At 40.8% G+C, this 27,621-nt stretch overlaps 1 protein-coding gene across 1 annotated transcript in view; it reads right to left on the reverse strand.

Annotated features, from left to right (window-relative positions):
* FOCAD (focadhesin) overlaps positions 1-19,456 on the reverse strand; it is a 98,360-nt gene extending 78,904 nt beyond the window's left edge. The window contains exons 1-6 of the mRNA XM_051801330.1: positions 19,284-19,456; positions 16,172-16,260; positions 13,126-13,200; positions 11,344-11,498; positions 4,214-4,318; positions 122-223 (exon numbers count right to left, since the gene is read on the reverse strand). Coding sequence (XP_051657290.1) covers positions 122-223; positions 4,214-4,318; positions 11,344-11,498; positions 13,126-13,200; positions 16,172-16,228 — 494 coding nt within the window. The 5' untranslated portion in view covers positions 16,229-16,260; positions 19,284-19,456. The remainder of the gene's footprint in view (positions 1-121; positions 224-4,213; positions 4,319-11,343; positions 11,499-13,125; positions 13,201-16,171; positions 16,261-19,283) is intronic.
* Between the last annotated feature and the right edge of the window lie 8,165 nt (positions 19,457-27,621).

A 27,621-nucleotide genomic window follows, 5' to 3' on the forward strand; every position in this document is an offset into this window, starting at 1 on the left:
CAATTATCTTTCACAAAAGACAGAATTCTTACAGCTCGTTGCAGCTGCCTTCAAAAAAATAATTACAATTATATGATTCAGTTATCTACATTTGCTATGTTTTAATTATTTACTCATTTACCTCTCTGGACACTGATGGAAAAATAATGTTATCTGCTGTAGTAGAATTGGCCAGCAGTCAGATCTGTTTTCAAGGACAGTGATTAACGGATGGGGAATGCTCCTGAAACACAAGACATAACATTTTTATCTCTAATGCAGAAAGGAAGTATGCAAAACTGCTATGTTCAAAATAAGTGCAGCTGTAGATAACAGACAATTTAACCTCCTGGTTTTACCAACTCCCGGTACCAGCTTTGCTAAGACTGCTACACTGTCAAGAGAGTATATTTTCTCAGAACTTCAGGAAACAAGATTGAAACAGAATATCTCTATTTGAAAAAGTATTGGTCTCATTCTTTGTTTTTAAATTAAATAAAATCTAAGGATCACTGTTCAAGCCTGATTTGAGTGATTGGTAGCAGCACTAGGTTGTAGCACTGAGCTCCAAGCAATATCCACAGAAAAATCTGAACCACTTGTCACACATCATCTGTCCAGTCTTCCAAGCACAGGTACAAGCCTTCAGCACCTACCTGCTGTACTTCCTTCCAAACTATAAATATTTTACTGAAGTTACAGTCTTTTATAATCCGTGTACAAAGACTAGGAAAGCTAAGGTTATTGCTTCATTTCAGCTTTCCAAGATGACGGTATGCAAGAAGCAGAAAACCATGCCAGGACCTTGAAAGTGAATAGCCCTTGTAAAGACACATAGGGTTATAGCAGCTGCTTATTTCAATACCTTTGTCACATTTTAAAAATTAATTACCTTTCCTAATCAGAAGAATATGTCTTCAGTCATCACTTAAATGCTTCTATGACACTGAAGGCAGTGGAACCTTCCTTAAAGTCAGCACATGCGACACATCAAGTCCAAAATGAAAATGGTTTACCACGGAGGAAAAAAAGCAAGCCTTTTTGGACAGATTTTGAGTGTTCTGAAACTACTATAACTGCACCAAACTGGATGATGAAAGAAACTAGCTAAGTTCCATAGTGAACAGTGACTAATAATGAAACACCAAAATGTGCAGCCTAAAAAAGGTGCATCTGATAATGCTAATAGCAGTAGGAAAAATGAGGTTTGTAGATGAGATTTATTGTCAACACTAACTTAGGAATTGCCAGAACAGCACTGTAAGACACACATCTTTAAATGACATTACAGTGCTACTACCCTAAGTTATTGCCAGTGGGTTCAGGATAAAGCAAAATGCACAACCAGACACAGCAGTTATCCACTCATTATATGTAAGTGGTCAGGGAAACATAAATAAATCATACAAGATAAATCTTGTATGAGAGGCAACAGTAAAACACAAATAATTTTTAACTTTTAGGTCATCTCAACTTTTTTGTTACATCTCTGAATACAACAGAGCTCCAATCTGATTCAAAGGACAAATCCAGAGACAGACTATTTTTCTGTATCAAGAAACAATGTCTGCAGTCAACATACTTTTCTGAGAATGCAGATGTGACCTTGGTCCCTTCAGAATGCTGGGATAGCCTTTTGCTCCATCAAATACGCATTTTTAAAGCATTTTTCTACCTACTCTGAATTTCGAATTCAGAAAGTTGGCAGCTTTCCAGAATTTTAAAACAATAAAACCATGCACGATGAATCATTAAGAATAATGTAAACTACTAGTTCATTTAAAAAAAAAAAGTTAAATAGCTTTCAGAAAAAATTTATAGCCAAAGTTCTGTACATGTGTACCACAGCCCACCTGCATTAAAAATGCTGACAGGAGCCCCCCCCCCCCCCCGGTCAAGATAAAGGCAATTTATTAAAGAAAAGCAAAGGCTATGCAAGAAAGCAAAGGAAAAGAAAGCACTGCACTGCAGGCAATGTGCAGCCACTTCCTGTGAAGAAGGGCTTCAGTCTGTGTAGCCATTGCTTTGGAAGATAAATGTCTTAATAATGAATGCACTCTAGGCTCCTTCCTCTTAGCTTTTATTCCCGAGCAGACGTCGTACGGTATGAAAGATCTATCCCTTTGGTCAGTTTGGGTAAGCTGTCCTGGCTGTGTGCCCTCTTGAAGTCTTGACCACCTCTACCTTACTGGCCTTAGAGGGATGGCGATGGGCTGGAGGACAGCACTGCTCAGCAGTAGCCAAAACACTGGTGTGTTATCAACGCTGTTCTGGCTGCAAATACACAGCACTGTGATGGCTGCTACGGAGAAAGCTAACTCTATCCCAGAGAAACATAATAAAACAAACAAAACCAAAACAAACCAACCAAACTTAAAAACAAAAACAACAAAAAAAAAAACCCAACAACCACAAAATGCCCAAATCTGTAAGACATTATTTTCTTTCATTTCTTTTCAGGAACTGTTCATGATATTATGTCATCATAAGAAGCTGTATTATAAAACAAATTCTATTGTTCAGAATTAAAATTGACCTAAGCCAAATCTACTTATTATCCTGTAATACTAGTGACAATAGCAAACCACTTGAGAACATACTGGAGCTTTTTGATTCTTCATTGATGATTTCCACATGGAATACTTTTGCATTGTTGACAGCATAATACATGAACACTGTAACAGCAGATTACTGTTGGTGAGCTACTGTATACATTCTTCTATTTCTTAGAAAAAATCAAGTTTTAATGGCATTTGATAGAGCACAACTACCAAAATTGTTACATAACAATGAGTGGATAGGTTTTTCTGTACACTAAAACCCAGAAATCAGATTTCAAAAGCACAAGACCCTGACCTTACATCAAACAATCTGACATCTCTCTTCATTAAAGCTGACTGCAACCAAAAGGGAAAACAAAAACCGTATTGACTAAGTGTAGGTCTGCTGCTTATTTTCCATTGTCTATTACTTTAATTTAAACCATTTTGAATGTTCCAAATTTCACCTTCCTTGTATGTTACCAGTACTTTCTCTTTTGGTAGGTGGTTAGGGAAAAAAGCAATTATCTTCCTTCGCTCTACTGGGCAGAGGATATCTCTTTATTCCACATATAGCCACATCCTACTACCTTCTTTTTCACACAAAGCCTGGATTAGGTTGCTTTAACTTAGCTTCTTCTACAGGAGACTTTAAATATGTTTATTTTACTACTAAAAAGAAATTTTCCAAATGAGTTCCATCTTAGTACCCTTGATTATCTGCCTTTTAAACTAAAACTGCTCTATAAGAGGAGACTTTGTAGGAAGACCCAATATACCTAGAAAAACAAAGGATTTCAGGAATGCAAGCATATCCAGCACTCCAAAGCCTGTTTCACTTTTCTTCACTATTTCATTTTGCTTAATTAATGACATGACTCCTGTCTTTTAAACAATGCATTTTATATCCTTAAGCCATTATAGCTACAGCCTCCTACAGTGATATCTCTTAACTGCATAAAAAGACACTTGAAAAATGTTCATGACATCTACTAAGCTGGAACATTCTCCAGAAGATATAATAGAGGGTGCTAATGCCAGTACTGACTCATGGTTTCTCAAGAGCTGAATGAAGTCATTAAGATGTTCCCTTCAAAAGTCTGCAATTGCATGACAAGCAGCTCTAGATAAGTAGGTCTAGATGCATCTTTAAGTCACTTATTTTTACATGTATATCATCTTTGCAGCAAAGACATTGAGGAACTTGACTTTGATAATAAGAATAAAGCAGGAAAAACAAATGAGAGGGAAGTAATTCACAGTCTTAAAATACTTATTGTGTTCTTGCATACAGCCTTCATGTTGCCATTGCCACCATAAGTTCGAAAAGCACAATCTTATCCCTATACTAGAAAATTCCTTAAGACTGTCAACCAAAAAATAATCATAGAATCAGAGAATGATTTACATTGGAAGGGACCTCTCAGATTATCTAGTCCAACCCATATGCTCAAGCATAGTCAGCAGGTAGTCAGAAAGCTACCCATTATCACACGCAGTCAGGTTCTGGTATCTCCAAGGATGGAGATTCCACAATCTTTGTGGGCAACTTGTGCCAGCACTTGATTACCTACACCATGTAAACAAAATAGAACATGAAAAAGAAAGACTGAAAGCCAGTATTAACCTTTTTTTTTCCTGAAAATCAGACATTAGATATTATCATATCTAAATAAAACTAATGTGACACTAACCTGATTCCATACAGATTCCAAACAGACTCATCTCCATCTTTTCCCAGTTGAATAGCTTGAATTTGTAGTAACTTGCAAATAGTTTTTACTAAACCGTGCACATTCCTGTTGACAAAAAGAAACAGCATCACGTATACAGTTACATTAGTTGATTCTTACATAAGAGAGGGAACAAAACACTTGAAGCCTGGAGTTCTTAAGGACTCTTCACATCTGCCTACATAGGTTTGGGCAAGTCATGCACCCATGTGTCTTTATTTTCCTTTTCACATAATGAACTAAATAACAGAGAAAATAATTAATGCATCAATTAAAACTTTTGATGGTTTGCTTCTACCATATATTACAAGTACATTTGCTTCCCCCAGATCAACTCAAACTCATGCATTTAATATGTTAAAACCAGAAAATTAGAGCTTCTCTGAGTGCAAGCATACAGGTAAACATCAAGCAAGCATGGTACACAAATTTCAACAACGCCACTGTCTCAGAAGTGAAATCACATCTCAAAGACACTTGAGACGTCTAGTTTGTGCTGATTTTTGATCTCAGGAGCAAAGGACTATACAAAACAGATACATACAGTTATTTTATCTCCCTTCTCCTATGTTACTTAATTTACCATTCAGGGAATCTAAAGAAACTTTGAGTTCATGTATCACTATCAAAATGGAATTTTGATAGGTCTTCCCATATTCTCCTGGAAATAGACTAAAGAAATTAACCAAGTCCACCACAAGGTGGTGATGATGCAGTAAAAAGAAGTCTAGAGTTTATTAGAGCTTGGTTGAGCTTACAAAGACAACTTCCAAACTTTTGCTCTCCTCTTCATAATTAAGTGCTTTCCATACTCTTCCAACAAGACCATGCCAGAACCAGCCCAATCCCTTTCTCAAGAAAATAACCTGGATTCTATAATGAAACACACTTTCACAAGGTGAAAACGTAGAAGCAGAGGAAAAAAAAAGTCATGATTGGTTCTTTGACTTTTCACCCAGAACATGCTATACAATTGCATCATCATCACCTAAAAATTTATTAGATAGCTTACTAGTCATGTTAATAAAACACAATTACTCCTCGATTTATTTACATAATGAAAAGGAAGAGCTATTAAAATACACAACTATAATAGATCATTACCTGACAAAAAGTTACGTTTATCTCAAAGAACAAGATAAGGGAGGAAAAACAGAATTTGGTGCTGGGCTTTGGTTTTTTTTTCTTTTTTACTGTTTTCCTTTCTTCCCTTCCTATCAGGAAAAAAATCTGAGAAATCTATTTTATCTGTAATTCCACTTCTCCACTAGTGAAAGGAAAACTGCAGGTGAGATGGAAAAAGAAATTACAGACAATTTACAACCTTCTCACAGGACAAACAAACCATCATCCTAATTTAACACATTAGCAAACTGAGATACAGTAATAGTAACTGTCTGGCCTAGAGTGCAGTATGTTCCATAAACGTCTTCCAAAATTATGAATAGATATACAAACATTTAGGTTTTAAAGCTATGCGAAAAATTCTGAACAGATTTAAGCAATTTCTATAAAAGAACAGGAAGCTTCACATGAACACTGTCAAAAGACAGGAGCTCACATAACACAATATCAACATAGATCAACGTCAACACAACACTGTGTGGCAACAACATCTAATCACAAAGAAATAGTCTAACTTAATATTTACAAACACTTTACTGAAGATTCAAAAATTGCAAAGGTAAAGGATTTCATCATTGTAGAAACATAACTTAGACACTCTCCCATCATTCGTAAAAGAAAATGGGAACACACAGGCAAATACCACTTTTAACTGTCAAACCTTTTACTACTTTTTTGTCACCACCTGCAGACAAACTCTTTCCTGTAAGCTGGTATGGCACACCTAGAAAAGTCCCACAGTGGATCTCCCCACCAAGAAATGCTTAGTTTAATATTCTAGATACAGGCAAAGTACTATATTCTCTCTTCTGTGCCTTTCACACTTTTACCGGCAGTGCTGGAAAACACTGACCCTGATCAAAACTGATAGAACATCCTTCTGTTTTCTCTCTTTCTTCCAGAAGTGGACCAGTTTTAAGATGTGCCTTTAATCTTTAAAATGACTGGCTGTTGTGACACCTGGCTCTCAAAATGATGAAATCTGACAATGCAAGAAAACATTAGGTTTGACAGAACACTGCTTCAAAGCAAAAAACAGGAAGGTATGCTGCAGCCTTCTAAATCCCAGGGTAGTCAATGTAAAACACAGAGGAGGAAGGATATTTTTGGAGGGCAGGGAGAGAACAACCTTTTAGATTTTCCATTGCTAGAAAGAGCCAGTTAAATGGGAATTTGCAAGCACACTTCAACTGGATAACTATGCAGCAAGGGGAGAAAAATGAACCATAAAACAGTAAGAAAACTGTCTTTCTTGTTCTGAAACTCCTGTATTGCTGATCCTAATTCCCAGGCAGGAAGTGGGGAGAGAATGGTTGCTTCAGGCTTTAAGCTTATCTCCTGAACACATGCAATACAGTGGCACAATGTATTGCAAGGACTTCCCCCACCTTCTACAGGTGATAAAAACATTCTGAGAACATATATACAGATAGAAATTCTTGGGATTACAATAACAAATTGTTTGACAGGTGGTTTAGAAGACTGACTCGATTATTTATCCTCATTCACTACTGAACACAGGCCACAGAGTATTCTCATCATCATCTACATAGAAGTTGCAAACCAATCTTAAGAAGATGTAATAATGCACATGTATCTATTTACACATGTAAATATATTTCCTCTATATGCAAAACCACACAAATACACACATAAATACAATGTTTTATGGAGTTTAAACTCTTAGGGCATCAGAGGAAACTAACACTGCATCTAAGAGCCAGTCATAGTACAGTGATGTACCACAGAGGTAAGAATAGGTTCCTATTTGTGTACTGAGCAGGTAGTGTGAACCACAAAACAAGTCACCTGAAATAAGCATGAGATGTTCCTCTCTGACAAAGCAATATGTGCCTCCTAGTGTGCATAATTTGATACACTTGACAAAATATAATCCAGCAGGTACTCTAAGCCACTGCTAAATTCATTGTAACAGAAGGAAGAGGAGCAAGAACACCAGTAGTCTTTCCAATAAAACATACATCGAACTCCATTCAGCACTGAAAGTGCTCAGCGGTTGCAAATGCCTTTCTGTTAGCTGCCACTGGCTGCTAATTCCATATTTATTTTACTTTAGAGACACTGTGCACACAGCAGCGCAAAGCCACAGAGCAATCTTACATGAAAATATGGCAGGGAATAGGATGACAAACAGCAGGCTACAATTCTAAGCCAAGATAATAAAAAAAGTATCACTACTGAAAAGAACCAACCTGAAATTGTCAGTTTAATCAGCTGTTGAGGCTACAGACATTCTTAAACCCATAGACTTCTGTGGTTAGGCAACATAAACCCTTTGCAATCCATAGTGGATGCAGTTTGAATTGTAGCAGCTTGGGGAAGGAGAAGGCGGTGGTGGGAAAGAAGCAAAAAATACATTAAAGGTTCCTGGATAATTTGCTGGCATTTACTATAGTAATTAGTTGTGTGTTGATTTCATACATTAAAATTTTTAAAAAATCAAAGAATGCTGTAGAAATGGGGCAGATCCAAGTCCCTTCAACACATAACTCTGATTTTGTTTTTTAGGTTAACTCAATCCTAAATATCCCACTTTACACTTTTTATTTCCTGAAGTAATGTGCTGGTTTAAAGGTAAACCAGCAGGGGAAATGAACTCAACTCAAAAGAGAGATTATAAGTCAGAATAACAATTTAATAAAATAATACAGTAAGTACAATTTTACAGACAAACAAGTGGTTTTAACCCACAAAACCCAAATATATAACCCAGCACCTTGGGGCATGAACAGAGTGGTGTTCTTTGGGCCCCCTGAGTCCAAAGTAAAAGGAGAGGGGAAAACCTGTTGGTGAGAGTGCTGTTGCAGTCCAGTCGAGAGTGATGGTTGCAGTCTGGTTGAAAAGTGGTGGTTGCAGTCCCGTGGAGAGTAGTGGTCTGCAGTCTGGTTGAGATCAGTGATCTGCAGTCTTCCTCTGGATCCCACGAGTGGTTAAAAAAGGTCCCAAGACTCCAAGACTATATATCCTCCAGTTCAGGTAGGAATGCTCAGTACCTCCCTCAGGGTGGGGATTCCTTAATGGGTGTGAGGACAAAAGCAACTCCTATCTCGCAGGCCTCTTCATCATGGCTAGTCTTTGCGAACGAAGATTTGGGAAGGCTCTATCCACATTTGTTACAGGCACGCTGGTGGCTTATGAGGCCAATACGTGACAGACATATCCGATTACATAAGGCACAGCAGAAAGACTCCTTAAATGGTGTATTCTGCAAGACACGGTTCTTTCTGCGCTGCCTTTTCTCCTTGAGAGTGATCCTGCGTGTGTTCTCAAAGGAGACAGCTGCGTTATAGATGGCGTGTCTCCAGGCCTCCCGATTTGAGGCACCTAGTTTATAGCCTGAGGAGTCAGGCTGCTGTGGGCAGAGGGTGTAAATGGTTCACTGATAACAGTTTCTGGGAAATGGCATGGAAGGCTATAGAATACACAGTTTTGGGTTACACCCGTCCAGTGATGAACTGGCCTCAGCTGTCCTAACTAAGACAAGTAAAAAGCTGCATTAACATTTCATCTCCTTACAAATGCTGCTACCGTAACAAACCTTCAGCTTGATGCCTTAAGCCCCTAATGGTTTTTATTTTCCTAATATTTTTAAGTCTTGTAAGTTTTATAAGTAGACTCTAAAAGCAGCATCCCTTACATCCCTTTCCCTGTAGCACCCTTGTTTACACATTCCTTAACCCTCTCACCCCATTCTATGCTCCCTATATCACTCCTACCCCCAAATCCAGTAGAAATGTTTACTCTTTTGTCAAGGCAAGGCCTAGACTGTTTAGAGAACAGCCATATCAGGGCCTGAACAACAAAATGAAGTCAAGAACTGGGTGACTATGTACCCTTTGTGCTCTGATGATGGTGAAGGTGATGAAGTAGGTGGTCCCAAAATACACCCCAGACCCATGGTTTCAGGGGGTGGACCCGGGGCGGACCAGAGTAAAGGTCACAGGGTGGACACATCTGGGATTGGATGGATGGTATTATAAAATGTAACATCTGGGGCACAGGGGTGCGCACCGTGTAACATCTTTTGCCTTGACATAATAAACCCTTTCCTTATCTCACCCCTAATTAACTGCTCCGGAGATTTTTTTGAAGCACCATAAATCCCACGGCAACAAGCTGAACAGGAATTTCACATTTCCTAGTCTGCAAGCCACAGCTAATCAAACTTTTACTCCATCTTACCCTACAGGACTACGGTTCTCACAGTCTTAGCACAGGTACTTTTACCTCTTTATTAACAATGCAGACTCCTCCAAACCAAACTAGTAAAGTTTTGTCATTTGGAGGACAGTGGATTGCAGAAATTATCCATATTATAAAAATACATTTACAAAACCTTTTCTAGGGATCCATAGACACCAACTGTAAACACACATAGAATCAGCATCATCACAGTAAAATTCTAGCTGTCAACAAGCAAGTCATAAGGTAAGAAATATTTTTTTAGTGTTTCACTGGTTTACTCAAACTTAAGCTCACCTTGGCTCAGACTGAATATGAGAAACTTTTGGCTAAAACTGATTATGTGAAGGTGAGAAGGGGTGAAGAATATGTCTTGAATAGCATGGTTCTTCCAACCACTATGCTGAATACACCAGCATAATATATGACAGATATAGCACTAAATAGCTGGCTTGGCTAAAAAAACTCTAGCAGTCTAGCAAGAGAATCAGACAGCTTGGTGCAGAAATTCAGTTGGCTAGCAAAAAGCAATTTGACACAGTTGGTAGATTTAAATGGACACATCTTCCTGATCATCATTTGACTTCCCATTTCTAAATGTTATGCACAGTGTCTTTTCCCCCCACAATGGCATTTGCAGCTTAAAACACCACTGTGAGATGTAAGCACTACATTTGCAGAATTTTGTAGGAGGAAGTAGCTGTAGTGTTAGGTAAAGTGATTTCTTCCTCAGCAGACAAGGAAACAAACCGCAGCATTCCTAATCCCAACACAAATTCTTAGGGTGACTTTATTTGACCAATTTTAATTTGACAGACTGGTTAGGAAGTTATTTCTCCCCGTTCTGGTTTTGGCTGGGGTAGGAGCTGTTATGGGGCTATGTTTTGGATTTGTGATGAACACAATATAGATAATATAGACTGATAATAAGGATAATGTTTCTGTTACTGCTGAGCAGGGCTTACACAGAGCCAAGGCCTTTTCTGCTTTTTGTACTGCCACACTGGCAAGGAAGTTGGGAAGCTGGGAGGAGACATAGCCAGGACAGACCCAACTGACCATAAATGAGACTATATGGCATCATGTTCAGTATATAAAATCGGGGGAAGGAGGAGGAAGAGGGGTAAGTTTGGAGTGAGGGTGTTTGTCTTCCCAAGAAACTACTGCACATGATGGGGCCTTGCTCTCCTGGAGATGGCTGAACACTTGCCTGGCCATGGGAAGCAGTGAATTAATTCACAGCTTTTGCTTTCCCTATTAAACCATCTGTATCTCAACCCACCGAGTTTCTCTGGATTTTACCATTCCAATCCTCTCCCCGATCCCACTGGTGGGGGGGTGAGCGATCTGCTGAAAGGGGCTTGATTGCCAGCTGGGTTTAAACCAAAACACCCTCCCACATAATGGAAGTTCCTGCCATTTTTTTTCCCCTTCCCAGTGACAAAGGCAACAAAACTAGGCAATGCATTGACTTCTGAGGCTCCCAGTTCAAAGTTTAGAGCACTAGTATGATCTGCTAACAATTTCAGCTTATACCCATAGGATACTCTGAGTTCTTATGTCAGAGCCACACTGTCACATAACCAAGATGAAAGCAACGTGCTTCAGTAGAGTGATAGGGCAATACCAGTCCTTAATGCCACAGTTTATTTGAAGATACTGACACTTACAGAATCTTTCCTCTTCCCCTGTATTTACAAGGGAAAAGTGATGACTGATAACCAGCTGCCAAAAGGACACAAAATCAGACAATCAAATACTACCTTGCTGAGGGAATTAGGTTGAGAGCTCCATGAAGAACGTAGTCGAGCTCAGCATGTTTCTCTGCAACAAGCGCCACCAACCCCTCAGAGCAGGCTGTTCGCAAGGCAACATTCTCACTGCAACACTTCTCCCAAAGCAGGTTCAGAGCAGGGGTCTGAGGGCAAAAGCATGGGACAAAGGCAATAAGAAGGCTTTAATTCATCTCAAATGCACTTTTAAATAAAAAACAGCTCAACAGCTGCTCCTGAAGCCTTAGAGAGCACAAGAGAGGAAGCTGGGATACAGATTCTATTCCTAAGAAAGGTCTTTCCCAGGACAGTTTCCACTTTTCTACTCCCACAGTAGAGTGTAGGACTCACTGTCTCTGAGAAAAAGGCAAGGTAGATGAATTATTCAGCTGTGCCTATGTAGGTAGAATCATAGAATGGTTTGGGTTGAAAAGGACCTTAAAGATCATCTAGTTCCAACCCTTCTGTGATGGGTAGAGATGCCACTCACTATCAGGTTGCTCAGGGCCCCATCCAACCTGACCTTGAACACTTCCAGGGATGGGGCATCCACAGGCAGGCTATCATCAGTTTCCTGATTTAAAAAATCAGGATGCAATTGGAAGCAACTCAGGAACTGGTATGACAAGTTATGTCTACAGCAAGGTGTAGTGCAGACAGCTAAAGGAAGGCATACAAAGGGCTATCCAAAGATAAGTCGACTTTACTCAACGTGTGAAGTTCTCTCCATTTGCTAGTAAGCACAAAGATTTGGCAGTATCCATCAAAACTACTGCTTGTTTCCACAGTAAATTTGTATTCACAGACTAGTTTGCTAACTTTGTGACTTCCAAATGGAGAGCAGGGAAGGTTTTAAAACAATTGAAAACAGCAAAATGCCCTTGAGTAAAAAAGGGAGCCTGCAACGTCTAACCACTGCAATCTCCTACTTCTTAGCACTTTAGAAGGTGTTGCTGTATTTCAGTTCAGTACTTTCATGGGGCAGCGGAAGGGGAAGAATCAGCTTGTAGCTCAAAACAGAAAGTAACTGGGGAACGTGATAACAATCAGGACAGTGGAAGAGCTTCTGTTAGATAAACTACACACCTCCAACATTCCCTCACACCAAAATTCAACACTTTTCAGGTCTGGGTTTGCTACTTCGTGGGGGCTAAGGAATCAGATGGGGATGAAAAATCTACAAATAATTTTCTATTAATTTCTGGATAAGTAAGCTTTTGGGGAGGAAAAACAGAGAAGCAGAAATGCCAGAATTCCACATGCCTCTCAGTTAACAAGGCATTCACTTAAGTGAGCTTGACTCATTTAAAATGCAAAGTACACCTCTACATAATGTTCTCAAAGAAATACAAGCTCTGCTTAGCTAACATGAAATGTAACACCAACGCAGATATGTGAAATGCCATATTTTTGAAATTTTTATAGTGATGTAAATGAATTTCCACCTCAACTGACAATGTCTCACCATATGGTACTTCACTTGCAGAAACATAACTAAATTAAGCTCTCTTAAACTGAACATAGTTAGATCTTAATATTCTGCAGAATTAAGACTTCTGCCATTAAGACTTCTAATGGAAGTAAAACTGCTCTTCTGATCCCAGAGATTTATTGTTTCTACCCATACACCCAGATACACATTGATGACTACCTTATTTAACTTCTGGAAGTGTGTTAAAATTACACAATGGAGAACATGAAAATGTAGACAAAGCACGTAGAATAGGAATATATGGATGAGAGAGGAGACGCAAGTGAAAGAATGACACAGACCTGGGCAGAAGCCTGTCTGATCTTCTCCGAAGAAACTTTTTCTTTCAGTATTGCAGCAATCAAATGTCCTACTGCCTAAGAGAGAAAAAGAAATAAAAACCACATGCAGATGCGTGAAAAGAAATAAAATAAAATGAAATAAAAATAAATAAAAACCACGTGCACGATTTTTAAATTCTCCATTAAGAAGAATTTACAATGCTCTTGCCTGTGATCATTTTATTATGATTTGAAATCTTACTGGTATGGAAGCTGAAATATATTTTAGGGTTAAAAATCTCCATAATACTGTTGTCTTGAGGCAGAAAAGAAACAAACCTCCATAGGGCTCCACACAGATCCAAAGGTCTCTTTGAACAGGTACATAGGTACTTAGGAATTGCATGTATTTTAATGCATCAACTTTAATAAACATTTATAGCCCCCCTGCTGTACAGATCCCCATGTACTTAACAGCACTGGTAATTACTACATCCTTTACTACATAGGGAAACAGAATCAAGAGAGGAAGCAGAACACAGCAAATCTAAGCAACTTGTCCAAAGTTTTGTATCACAAGTTTTGCTAAACACTGATCATAAACATACTATCATACCTTAAGCATTCTGCATATCCAATAGCACAGCTCCTGCCAGAAAAGGTTAATTTCCTTTAAACAAGGCATTTGAGTTAACATTATTCCTCATTAACCTATTCAGTGGCAGAGATCATGAACAAGTTTTAAGTTTTCAACGTCATCCAGAAAAAAATGCTTCATTTCTAAATAACAGCATAAATTTCTTCATTTGAGATTGAAGATTAAGTTCCTCATTCTATTTTAATACAAGGAATGTCTGATTTCCTCAAACTGCATTTAAAAATCTAAATGTGAACTGAAATACCCTCAAAGGCATCAGGTTGTTTGAACCCAGTCTTTTGTCTTCTGACTTATCTCTAGTGCTTTAGTCTGCCTTATTTCAGAAATTATTGACACTGCTACACAAAAAAACCTTTCTGTGAGAGACAGAAAAAGACATGTTTTCATAGTAAGAGCACAAAAACGTTTCAGTCTATCAATCTGCCCAGAACAGCTGCTGCATCTACTCTTCTCTGGTAAGGACAGATCATTATTTTTGGTAAAAAACTAGGTCAGCAAGAAAAAAAAAAACCTAACATTTCTTTTTTGTTAGTGTATAAAAAGACAGGAACAAATTATTTTAAATATTTTCAGGTTCCTTCTCCTTTCATTATTTACTTCCACCTCATTTAAGTACTAGTTGCTAGCCTGTCATGACAAACAACAGCACTCTGAGATAAGGGCTCATATTTCTGGGAAAGACGGCACTTTGAACATTTGTAGGCTACAAAGATTGTGCTTTTCATAGGCGTGGATATGTACTCTAGCATACTTTATTTAAAAAGACAGGTTATTATTTGAAAATCTTACCCTTGAGAAATCAAAATGAGAAAATGGGACCAAGTCAGACACTTACCTCTGTTTCTCTGCAGCTATCCCACTGCAAGAGCAACAACGTGTTCTCCAGGCAGATTAGATCTCTTTTAGGGCACTTACCAAGTGAATCTTATATTATTTTTTTTCTTTTTCATGTTTATAAGGAACTTCAGAAACTAATTCACACCCACATCCTTAAAACACTTTCATTACACATGAAAATGGGCTTATCAATAGAAACTGGCTTTTGCAGTGACCTAGCCATACAGGAAAGTAAAAATGCAGATTAGCCTATCTATGCTCAAGTTTCTCACTTTTCTGATCATGTGTAGATTACATGCTCTGCAGAACAGATGTCCTGGTTGGTCCCAGAAACACATCTGTCGTGAAGTTAAATCCTGACCTGATGATAGTTTGAAGATTACACCATGGTTTTCAGGGGTCACAGAATACAAGTGGAAACTATCAAAACAACCAAAGCAGAGGACAAAATCAACCAAAGCAGTTGGACAGCATCAGCAGACCTTAATCATGTACAGCTGTAGTGATGAGCCAAGACATTTCAGCAATAGAAGTGTACCACAGGGACATTCTTCAGCACTGAAGAAAAATTAACTGCTTCCAAGATGCTGAGCCCTACCCATCAAGGCTAGTAATGACGTAAACTCATCTGCAGTATGAGACACTTTGGTAGACCTTAGATGAACTCCAGCTTTCAGGGACATGATTTTCTCTCCTAAATGCCAAGTTGATGACAAAGGGACTTCTGATCTCACTTCAAACTTTACTGTTGCTAAACCAATGCAAACTGAGCTGAAATGAAAAGGCAACAGAGGCACCAGGTTGCATCCATATCAACTTAATCCACCAGTTGAATGACTACATATTTAATCCTGAATTCGAACAGGAAGAAGAAAACAGGGAAGTTAGCAATGAACTTACAGATGAAGAGATAGGTTTTTAACACTGAAATGAGAGATGGCCAAAGCAAGAAAGGTGTATTTTTTGACCAAAGTCTATTAATTCTATTATTCCTTCCTGTCCATTAAAAATATTATGATAAACACTTTTTACACATGAGAATTTCAGGTGAACATGCTCAGGAGCCAACAGATGGATCTGATGATAAAGGGGCTGGTCTTTTGAGCTGTATACAGTTATTCTTTGATGAGTGACAAGACTGGAGTAGTTCATCAGTTCTCATCACACAGGAAGAAAACAAATCAGTCCTAAAGACAGTTCTATAAAGTGTTGCCAAGTACTTCAGCCCCACACGTGGTATCCTGTAATTTCTGGCTTCTCTTGAGATCACAGGGTCACCAAAAACCATTTGGTCCTACTCAAACATCCAGACACGGAAAGTTTCTGATTTTCCTGAAGAGACTTTATAGTGATGAGAAATTATGTCCAATGTTTGGATTACACAGAGAAGGCAATTAGTATTTGTTTGCAGCTTAAGAATACCCTGGGTTTCTGACTCCAGAGCAAACAAAAAAAAGAAAAAGAAGACACGCCCCAGAAGTCTCCCTTATTACATTTCACAGTTAGGCAGCAGGCATTGGAACAAATGCTTCCATAGACAACTTCATTTGTTTAATGCTTTTAAAAAATTACCTGTGACTGAACAACTGCATTAGGAAATTCAAATCGCTTCTTGATGTCATCCAGCATTTTGGCTCTGTCATATGACACTAAATTTCACCCTGCAAGAGAGATCAAAAAAATATACTTAGGACTAGGAAAGACAGCATGCTATTTCCCAGAAAAAAAAATTACAAGATTTATGTTGTACTTAAAAACAGATGCAAGCACTAAACCATTTTCTTCCCCCTCCAAAGTCTACCGTATCACTTTGCCTTTTGGGCTTAAACCCAATAAAGGCTGAATACTCACTGATCTTGCACAAAGAATGGGTGATGGACATTTCTTAAAGATGCAGCAAATATACTGCCATATTCCATATGGCACAGCATGTATGTACTCTGAAAGCATTTTAAAAACATCTCATTGACTTGAAAATGGGACAGCTCAAGTGGAGTGTCCACTGTCTCTAAAATATGATTTAAAATGCAAAATTATCCACAATTTTTCCATCATTTCATGCAAAACCAGAAGCGAAACAAACAAAACACTCACCTGGGAGACTGCAAATGGTAATTGTAGTTAGGGGCTGTAACAGTTGACATGAAAACTTTCTCTGTGAGTTAGAATATGCAGGTACCCATAAGCACACAAGACTTTAAACTGAAGAGAAATCAGGACTCTGTTGCACACCAGTGAAACTGATGGCCACAGAAAATATTCAGATATTTCAGTTTACTGTAAACATACCTCCACCCCACCCTAACAGAGCTCTGGGGCAACAGCCTGGGGCACACAGGCCAGGGCAATGCCTGCCAGGGCCCATGGCCATCTCTGCAGAATTGCTCCTCACACAGCCCATCCCCAATCCATACTGTAAGGGCTGGGCCAAGACACAGCATCTGTCATTGTTGAAATTCCTGAGGGTTCCATCACTCTGTTCCTCTTGTCCATGCCTAGGGCAGACATATATCCTGTCTTTGACACACGAACAGGGTGAAAGACAGTGCTGAAAGCCTTGTTCAAATGGAGGTAAATGACACCTACCTTTGCCTGCAAATCCAATTATCATTTATTAAAGGCAATCAGGTTGGTCAGGAATAATTTTTCCTTGGTAAATCCATTACCGTGCTTATTATTCCTAATAAGAATCACTGAATCAGACAGTTTAGGAACAAAGATCTCCGGAGATCTTCTAGTCTAATCCTCTCATCAAAACTGATCTAATTAGATCATCTTGCTCTATGCCAAATCCAGAGAAGTCTTGAAAACCAACAAGGATGGAAGTGGTGGAGTCACCATCCCTGAAGAAATGACTGGGTGTGGCACTTTGGGCTACTGTTTAGTTGACACAGTGGTGTTTGGTCAAAAGTTGGACTTGATCATCTTTGAGGTCTTTTCCAACCTTAATGATTGCGGGTCCCATCTGACTCAAGGATATGATACACGATCAATCACACAGGCAAAAAACATTCACCCCACAGAAATCACTGAACACATGCACACAGGATAAAGAAAGAAAATACAAGGTATTGGAAAGGGAAAGGAAGCCTGGCTTGTTTTCCCAACATAATCAATGTGAATGATAAGCATCTGTCGAGAGTTGAGCTTGGTTTACTGCAAGGTGCCTACCAAGCTGCTTTATCACCCTCCCTTCTCAACTGGAAAAGGGGAAAAACTATGATGAAAGGCTTGTGTGTGGTGAAAAGGACAGGAATATCCCTCAGAAATTACCATCATAGGCAAAACAGACTCAAGTCAAGGAAATTAATTTTAACAAATGAAGTCTGAGTAGAATGATAAGAAATAAGAACAAATCTAGAAACACATTACCCCTACCCTCCCTTCCTCCTGGGTCAACTTCACTCACTAATAACTTCTCTACTTCTTTGCCCTGAATGGAGTAGGGTGTCAGGAAATGAGGTGATAGTCACACTCTTCCCCAGATCCAGCATGGGATCCCTCCCACAAGTCTGCAGTTCTTCATAAGCTGCTGAAGCAGTACCTTCCACAGGGTACTGTCCTTCAGGAACAAACTGCCCCAGCATGGGTCCCCCAAGGGGTCCCTAGTCTTGCCAGAAAACCTACTCCAATGTGGGTTTTTGTCTCCATGGAATCACAAAACCTGCCATGAGCTTGCTCCAGTGCAGGCTCCTCACCATGAGGTCTCAGCCTCCTTTGGGTATCCAACTGCTCCAGCATGGGCTACTCTATTGACTGCAGGTGGATACCTGCTTCATCACAGACCTCTATGGGCTGCAAGACACACAACCTACTTTACCATGGTCTTCACCATGGGCTGCATACGGAATCTCTGCTCCAGCACCTGGAGCACCTCTTCCCCTCCTTCTGTACCTTGGTGCATATTCTCACTTCTCTCCTCGGCCTGCTGTTATGCAGCAGTTTTTCTCCTTCTTAAACACATTATCCCAGAGGTGCTGTCACCATCACTGGCAGGCTCAGAGGTAGGTCCGTCCTGGAGCTGACTGGCAGTGGCTCTGTTGGATACAGGGGAAGCTTCTGGCAGCTTCTCACAAAAACCACTCCTACAGCCTCCTCTCTATCAAAACCTTGCCATGCAAATCTAATAAACCATCCTGATGATAAGAAGGACAAGCACTGCTAATGCAACTGAACCAGAGAAGGGCTGTTATGGTATTACACCTTCAGATCTGCTCCATACCAGTTCACCCAAAGTAATTACGTCAAGGTAAGCTAAGCTACACAACAGAATACGATCGCAGGGAGCACTGAGACCACATTTCCCAGACATATATTGCCTTTGGCTCATTTTTAAGGACTTTCGATTTGAAATGGTGTTCCTACCAAACCAGCGCAGTGAGCACACCTGCCAACACCCGCCCCTCCCCTCCCCACTCCCGTGCGACGTACACGGCACTTCATGGAGCCTCAAAACCACCAGCTTTAAATTAAAACCAAGCCAAATTAAAACAAATAACACCGGCTCACACAGGGCAGCAGCGGTAGCTGCCTTTACTCCGCTGCTGGCCTGACGCAGCTGCTCGGTCCCCGCGCCCATGCAGGGGCGGCGGAGCTCCGGCCCTTGCTCCGCGCCCTCCCCCTCCGCCCTACTGGCGGCCCCGGACCGGCAGCACAGCCGCCTCCCGCCGCTCCGGCCCCTCACCTCTGCTCGGCTGAACTCGGCTCAGCCCGGCCCGCGTCGCTGCACGCCCCGCACCGCTCCCAGGCACCGCTCCCAGGCACCGCTCCCAGGCACCGCTCCCAGGCACCGCTCCCAGGCACCGCTCCCAGGCACCGCTCCCAGGCACCGCTCCGCCGCAGCCCGGCAGGAAGCGGCCGCCCCCCGCGCCCAGGCCGCCTGCGTGGCGGGCAGCGCAGGCGCGGCGGAGCGAGGGAAGCGGCGGGGTGTGGAGGAGCGTTTAACTTGCGTCGAAAAAGATAAGGGAATTCATTCCCCTAAATAGGAAAGAAAACAAATTTTTATCACCTTCAAAATTACCGCAGAGTGAGTACCTTCAGCTTCCTAAGTGCTTTGACTGGCAGTCATCGATCAAGCTGCAGGGACATCAGGAAGACCCTGGACACCAAAAATAAATGCATGTTATCAGAGAATCAATTAGGTTGGAAAAGATCCCCAAGTCTACACTTTCTCAAAGAGAGAAGAAGAGTTTAAGCTTAGTTCAGATGTATTTTGGTAACTGCTATGTTACCAAGAGGTAACCATGTGGCAGTGACAAAAGAGGCTGTATTCTCAATTAATAGTTATTTTAATGCAAAACATCACTTCTTGAACATCAAAATAATAGGCAACTTCTACAAGGCACATTTAACATAAGAATGGCTATCAGTAAGAATATCTTCAGAGAAAATCACAATTATTTTGAAAGGAATTTGTTTGAAAAGGGTTAGATAATTCTCTACCTCAAGGTTTTCTACCCTGAGTTGGTTTGAGCTAAAAGTAGTGGAATGCTGACAAATAGGAAACAAAAGTAAATGTAGGCAAGTCCATCTAATACTTTTATTCATTTAAAAAGATAAGGGATATATTGTTTTCAGCTTCACCAACTAAAACCATAGGCAGTTTATGGCATCTAAAGAGTCCTACCCCTGCCTTCATTGAATTGGTGGAAAACCGTGCCCTGAAACTTCAAGAGCCACAAAAAGTCCAGAAGTGACTCAGAGATCAAAACTATATTCTCTTCAGCTGCCTACATGCGTACACAAAAAGTGAAAATCAATCACACCCCATGGGTCATGCAGACTGCTTTCTTTATCCATGGTCTCTCATTGGCAACTCTTTGCAAACAGCACATACAAGTATTTGCGAGGTGGCTTTTGACTCAGTACCCTCTGCCCAAGATGGGCTCTCACAGCTCATTGCTGCTGAAGCTGCAGTATCTGAAGATCAGTTAAAAGAACCCATAGGACCTTTCACGGGGGTGTATTTCAGTCCATCTCTAGGTGACCACAGGCAATGACATGAATCCAAAGGCAGTGTCCAGTCTCCTTCCTATTTCATGATCTCTGTTTCATCTAAGAACATCTCTCTATTGACAGGCTGGTTTGTTATTGACATATTTTGAGATACTTTGGGCCTCATATTCTCTGTTTAGTTCTTGAGGCATAGTAGGACATACACTGCTGTCTGAAGTGGCTTGGGCCTGTGCTATGCTGCTTGGTAACCTAAGTGATAGGTAGACCCAGAACCCGTTGAGTTAGTCTGTGAATTCACTAAATCTTAAATCTGTTTAGAAATTTCTGATGGTGTTTTATAAAAAAATATTGATGGCTATATATTTGAATAGTTAGGAGATCATCATTATTCAGTCAGGCTAGAGAAATAAAAGCTGAATGGAGAGGAGAGAGCCTGTACTATAAACCAGGTCATTTTTTGCCATTCTAGTTTTACTTGGAAACATAAACAAAAAGACTTCTGATGGACATGAATGTCTTTATGGTTTTGAGATCTTCACATGCAGGGAATACAGGGCATTTGTTGTGAGAATTTTACTGTGGTTACCCCCCTCACATTAAGTTTGACTCAGTGAAAAAGTTACACAGCCAAGTATTTTTCCAATAGTGGAGGGTGAGAATGGGGTGTCTGACTGCATTCTGTACCAGGGAGTGGGGGGGCAAGGTGGCAGAAAGAGGCAGTGTGGGGGCCTTCTGAGTCTCGGTAAGAATGTCTCAGCAGCAGATGTCTTAATAAAATAGCTGATACAACAGCAAGAGGAATGTAGATAGCAAATAAGACTTGTGTCCCTTCAGATAGTGGGAATTCTGCATTCAGGACCCCAGATGTATTTCCCCATGGCATGCTGCACTGATCCCATATGTGGAAAGAGGTTCCTCCTTTTTTGGTTGTTGTAGCTACTACTGAATTTTTTTATAAGAAAACTCTGTTCATAAGGGATGTTTGTATGAGAATTGGTGCAGGACTTCCGATACAGGCAAGGCCAGGGAGATGATGTAATTGCCAGTGGTGAGTGGGAGCTGCCTGCAGGCTCCTCAGTTAAAACATGCTGGATGAGTTTGTCCAAGGGACTTGTGCATCATAACACAGGCTTGAAGGCCACGCTGGACGTGCAACACAGCACAGTGCAGCACAGCCCTGCACCTGCTCAGGTCAGCTGAAATGTGGGTCTCTGACTCCTCCGTATACAATAGTCTCCTGGACAGGATCCATACATTCCACTCCTTGATCCACATACACATTGCCTTTCACAGAGATTATGTAAAAAAATTACAGATTACGTTAATAACAAATGGGCTTCTCTGGCATAAAGTGTAAGGCCTGATAGAGCAAACATGGCCTGTTCAAGATCACTGATTCCTGGGTAACAACATCTTCTGCGTGACTCACAGTACAGTTTGTCAGGTCCATCCCTCGCTTGCTGCTGGGGCAGAGAATGAATCAGTCCTCATTGCCACCACATCCACTCTTGCACTGGGTAAATACTTGGAGTGTGGATGCATTTGGTGTGCTTCTTTGCTATTCTGTTACACTTTTTCCCCCCACTTTGATAGAGACTATTTTTGTTCACTGCCACATAGCCTTTTAGCCAAGCAGCTTTTCCTTTTATAACTGCCATGTCGCAGAGCTTGCCCAGACAGTTGAAATGTGTCTCAGTAGCATCCTATCTGAGGAAACTCTCTAGTTGTGTGTAAGCTCCATGTTATACCCTGGAGAGGGAACCCTAGTCCTGAGTACAGTGCCAAATCTGCTGTTGACCAAATGAACAGTAGCCACAATGGCTTTCAATTTGATAAAAATTGCAGTGAGATCTCTTGAGGGTAAAGGAGCATATAGTCATTTGAAATATTTTGGTGCTGACAGTTCTGAGCATGTTGACGCTATGAGGCATCTTGCTTTGAGGAGCACTTCACCAGAGGTGTCAGGATATCAGGGATATCACATTCATTCTCTGGATTGACTGTGGTGCTTAATTGCCAGCACTGTTCCTAAACCCTGAGTTTCATGTGGCTCATGTAAGGACGTTGAGATATGAGAACATTGACTGTACATAACACAAACACTCTCACAAAGGGCTTTTGGTAGCTCCAGAGATTCAGTCATGGCTTGGGACTAAAGGAACACATCTCTTCTTTGGGAAACCAGGTACTGTCTTATGGTCTCAATCTGTTTAAATAATGTTTTTCTATCCTGATATCTCAGAAGCAGGAAAAAAGCAGAAGATATCTCTTAAAGGACATACTTAAATTCACAGATCACAGAATGACAGAATATGTTGAGTTGGAAGAGACGCACAAGGATCATCAAGTTCAATTCCTAGCCCTGCACTGTACCATCCCCAAGAGTCATGTGCTTGAGAGTATCATCCAAACACTTCTTGAACTCTCCTAGGCTTGGTGCTATGACCACTTCCCTGTTCCAGCATCCAGCCACCCTCTGCATGTAGAACATTTTTCTAATATCCAACCTAAACCTCCCCTGACACAACTTCAGGCCATTCCCTCTGGTCATTGGTCACCACAGAGAAGAGATCAGTGTCTATCCCTCTGCTTCCCCTCATGAGGAAGTTGTGACTGCAATGAGGGCTCCCCTCAGTCTCCTCCAGCTGAACAGACCAAGTGACCTCAGCCTCTCCTCATACGGTTTCCCCTCAAGGCCCTTCACCATCCTCATGGCCCTCCATTGAATGCTCTCTGAGAGCTTAATATCTTTCTTACATTGTTGTGCCCAAAACTGCACACAATATTCAAGGTGAGGCTTCACCAGTGCAGAGCAGAGCGGGACAACCCCCTCCCTCAACCAGCTGGTGATGCTTTGCCTGATGCCCCCAGGACACGGTTGGCCCTCCTGGCTACAAGGGCATTGCTGGCTTAGATGTTGCTTTTGATTGCCTTTCATCTTACAGGTCTTAAAGAGCCTGGCTGACAAACTGCGATATGTTTTCTGTAGTTGCCAGAAGTGTTGCCCCCAGCTTTCAAGGTTGTTATAGTAAAAGAAATACCTGGGGGTTACAATGGCAGCATCAGTGCCAAAACCATAATTAGATTGGATTAAAAGAAGTTCATATCAGCTGCAGAGTATGCTGAAAAATCTGCTTTCCCTATTCAAATGTGAAAGAAATTTGATTTGACACCTCTGGGAGGTGTCTCCAATACAGCTTCCTGCTGGTCTTAATGTGGCCTATCTGTTATACAGAAAACAATAAAAGTAGGATTCAGCTTGCTTGGATTGGGCTGTCAAATAGGCTTACCACTCTCCAGTTCATGTAACATAAGTTTTTGAAAGGGTTAGCAAATCCATGAAGACTGCCTTATTCTTTGGTTGTGAATTTTCTTCCCAGAGAAAAACAGGAGTCCTTGGCTCCAGTTACACTTCTTCTAGGCTATTCTAAGTTGTTTTAGACAGTCATCCCATGAGGGGTGATGCACTGGTAATGCTCTCCAGGAAACGCCAGAAGGTACTTTTGGCAGCATTTGTAATGTGCTGTGAAGTCTCCCAGTGAAGGTTACTATCCAAATGAAAATCATACAGTAATAGCACTGATAATGGTCTAATCTGCATATCTCATTTCTTACATGGGATTTTATCCAAGCCAGAAAGCAATTCTAACTTTAATAATGAAGGAAAGGAATAAGGAAAGTTACAGTTTAGAATACATTGCAGAAATCAATAGCACCAAAGCCAGCCACTATTTAAATATGTTTATTATAAACCTCTTAAGTCTGATAATAAAATGCAGTTTTAGCAAATGGGTCTAGTCAACTATGTTTTTACCCTTTATTACTAAGATGAAGGCTTATTTTAAATGCATTCAATCTGCAGATGCAGCTGGTTTCACTGCAAACAGTAGTCAGTTATGAAGGGTCATCACACGCAGGGCTTCCATGGATTTCAATACAAATTCAGTTTGAGAGAAGAAATGAGAGAAAAGTCCTTGATTAGTATCCTCAAAGGCTGTTAAGATAGAAGTGAAAATTGCTTAGCCCTCACCAGGGAGTACTCTGCAACTCAAGGATTAGTCTTGAAATGCCATACTTAACTTTATCCTGTAGCTGTTCATAGATAAAAACTCCCTTTGTATTAGTGCAAGCAAAGCTCATAGCATTGCTTGACTGCCTGTAACTGTACAGCACTTGCTTTGCTGAAGGATAATGTAGAAAGTTTGAGACATATTCCTGGCAAAGACTGTTGAAGCATTTTAGTTTCCCATTGATCGTAGCAAGTAGCAGAGAGTTTTTAAAGGGATAGAAAGAGCTTTGGCATCAGCTCTCTGTCTTGGGCTCATGGATCATACAAAGCCCTTCCATTTATGTGTGTATGAACAAAAACCAATAGCCAGTGGAACGATAACATTGAAATTAGGACCTTACCAGGGTCTGGTTGCATACTACTCCATACAACTAGATCTGATTGCAGCAGGAGCATCAGTCTGTGCTAAATCAGTGGCAGCAGCTGCCACAATATTAGAAAGAAATCACTCCCTTATTCCAAGATACCCTGTAACAGTTTATGTCCTGTGAGATGGGAATACTTTTGAAACAGTATACAACTCAAGCATAGTGCCACAAAGTGCACACAGGTATGAATGGATCCTGCTAATGGCAGATAATGTAACTTGAAAAGATGCAGTATCTTGAATCCAGCATTCCTAATGCCTCTGTCTGATGATGGGTCCAAACATCACTAGTGTGAGCAGGTGATGAACACTTCAAGTAAACTCCAAGCAGATGTAACTGATGTTCCTTTGCAGAATCCAGATCTAACTTCGCTTGTGTCCTAGTTAGGACAGCTGAGACCAGTTCATCATGGTATGGGTGTAACCCAAAACTGTGTATTCTATAGCCTTCCATGCCATTTCCCAGAAATTGTTAGCAGTAGAGGCCTGTGAGATAGGAAGATGTTCCCGTCCTCATACCCTTTTATGGAATTCCCTGCTCTGAGGGAAGGACTGAGCATTCCTGCCTGAACTGGAGAATATATAAACTTGGAGTTTTGGAACCTTTTTACCACTCATAGGATCCAGAGGAAGACTGCAGCTCACTGATCTCAACCAGACAGAGACCACCACCCTCAACTGGACTGCAACCACCACTTTTGACCAGATTGCAATCACCACTCTTGACCAGACTGCAACAGCACTCTCACCAACAGGTTTTCCCCTCTCCTTTTACTTTGGACTCAGGGGGCCCAAAGAACACCACTCTGTTCATGCCCCAAGGTGCTGGGTTATATATTTGGGTTTTGTGGGTTAAAACCACTTGTTTGTCTGTAAAATTGTACTTATTGTATTATTTTATTAAATTGTTATTCTGATTTATAATCTCTCTTTTGAGTTCATTTCCCCTGCTGGTTTACCTTTAAACCAGCACAGCTTGTATGTGGTTACTATCCACATGGACAATGATGAAGAGGATACACCGGACAACCAAGGGCAAGGAATAGAACCTGAACCTCACTTAACTTCAAAATAACGAGTTGCATTCTACTTTTGCTTAGATGATGCAGCATTGCAAAACCTAAGGAAGATTCAAGGAATGCAGTTGAGGATGTGATTTAGATTTGTTCCTCAGCTCCACTTTCTTTAATTTTTTAAAATTTTTTTTTACAAAATCAAATGACTATTAGACTATACATTTATTTAAATGAACACCAGCTAATATCATAAACCTACAAGAAAACTGCTCAGGAGAAATTAAAAATAGACAAGCAGTCCAATTTTTGTCATTGAGGTTAACAAGACTATTCATTTGTTTAGATGTACTCAGTGTGTGTTTGCAAGACATGACTTTAGTTTTAATGTTCTCATTGAAGTCCATTAGATTTCGCCTGAACCATCAATGCTAAAACTAAAGCTAAGACCTGGTGTGAGCCTATTTTGGCAAGCTCAAAAAGTACTTACACTTCTTTTCACATAGGCAATGCTAGTGATAAAAAATGATTCTATGATTAAGAGTTGCACTGTTCACTGGGTAAAAAACTGGCTGGATGACCAGGCCCAAAAAGTGATGGTGAATGGAATCAAATCCAGTTGGTGGCCAATCACAGGTGGGGTGCAACAGGGCTCAGTACTGGGACCAGTTCTGCTTGATATATTTATAAATGATCTGGACAAGGGGATCAAGTGCCCTCTCAGTCAGTTTCCAGCTGAAATAAAGTTGGGCAGGAGTACTGGAGGGCAGGAAGGCTCTGCAGAGGGATATGGACAGGCTGGATCAAAGATCAGAGGCCAATTGTGTAAGGTTCAACAGGTCAAGTGCTGAGTCCTGCCCTTGGGTCATAATAACCACAGGCAGTGCTACAGGCTTGGGGTTAAGAGTGCCTGCTGGAAAAGGATCTGGGGCTGCTGGTCAACAGCGGCTCAACATGAGCAAGCAATGTGCCCAGGTGTCCAGGAAGGTCAGTGACATCCTGCACCAGACATAGAGTAGCCAGCAGGACTAAGAAAAGGATTGCCCCCTGTCCTTGGGGTGCTGCACCTCAAATCTTGTGTTCAGTTCTGGGCTCCTCACTACAGGAAAAACATTGAGGTGTTGGAGTGTGTCCACAGAAGGGCAACAGAGCTGCTGAAGGGTCTGGGGCACAAATCTTATGATGAGCAACTGAGGAAGCTGGAGTTGTTTAGCCTGGAGAAAATGAGGCTCAGAGGAGACCTTTGCATCCTCTAGAACTCCCCCAAAAGCCTTGCAAGTCTCCTGAAATCCATTTTCATAAGAAATAATGCTCCTTTTTACCCTAGTGCCTCAAGGATTTCCTTGAGATGGGGATGCATGTGCAGAACACTGGTGAATAACGCTCTAGGAAACTATTGCTCTCTCTCTCCATTTGTGTGTGTGTGTATATATATATATATATATATATATTTCTCCTCCCTTCCCTCTCCCCTTCCCACACATATTTGTATGTATTTGAAATCTGAAGCAGATAAAATTGATAGATGCTGCATGAGGAACAGATAAATGGAGAATGGGTGAAAAAAGAGGCAGCAGAGCATTGGAAGGCAGAAATGGCAGTAAGTCAGGAAAACATG

The sequence above is a fragment of the Manacus candei genome, unplaced genomic scaffold, assembly GCF_025592945.1.
Source record: "Manacus candei isolate 608988 ecotype Guabito, Panama unplaced genomic scaffold, ASM2559294v1 h1tg000051l, whole genome shotgun sequence".
Taxonomy (NCBI): domain Eukaryota; kingdom Metazoa; phylum Chordata; class Aves; order Passeriformes; family Pipridae; genus Manacus; species Manacus candei.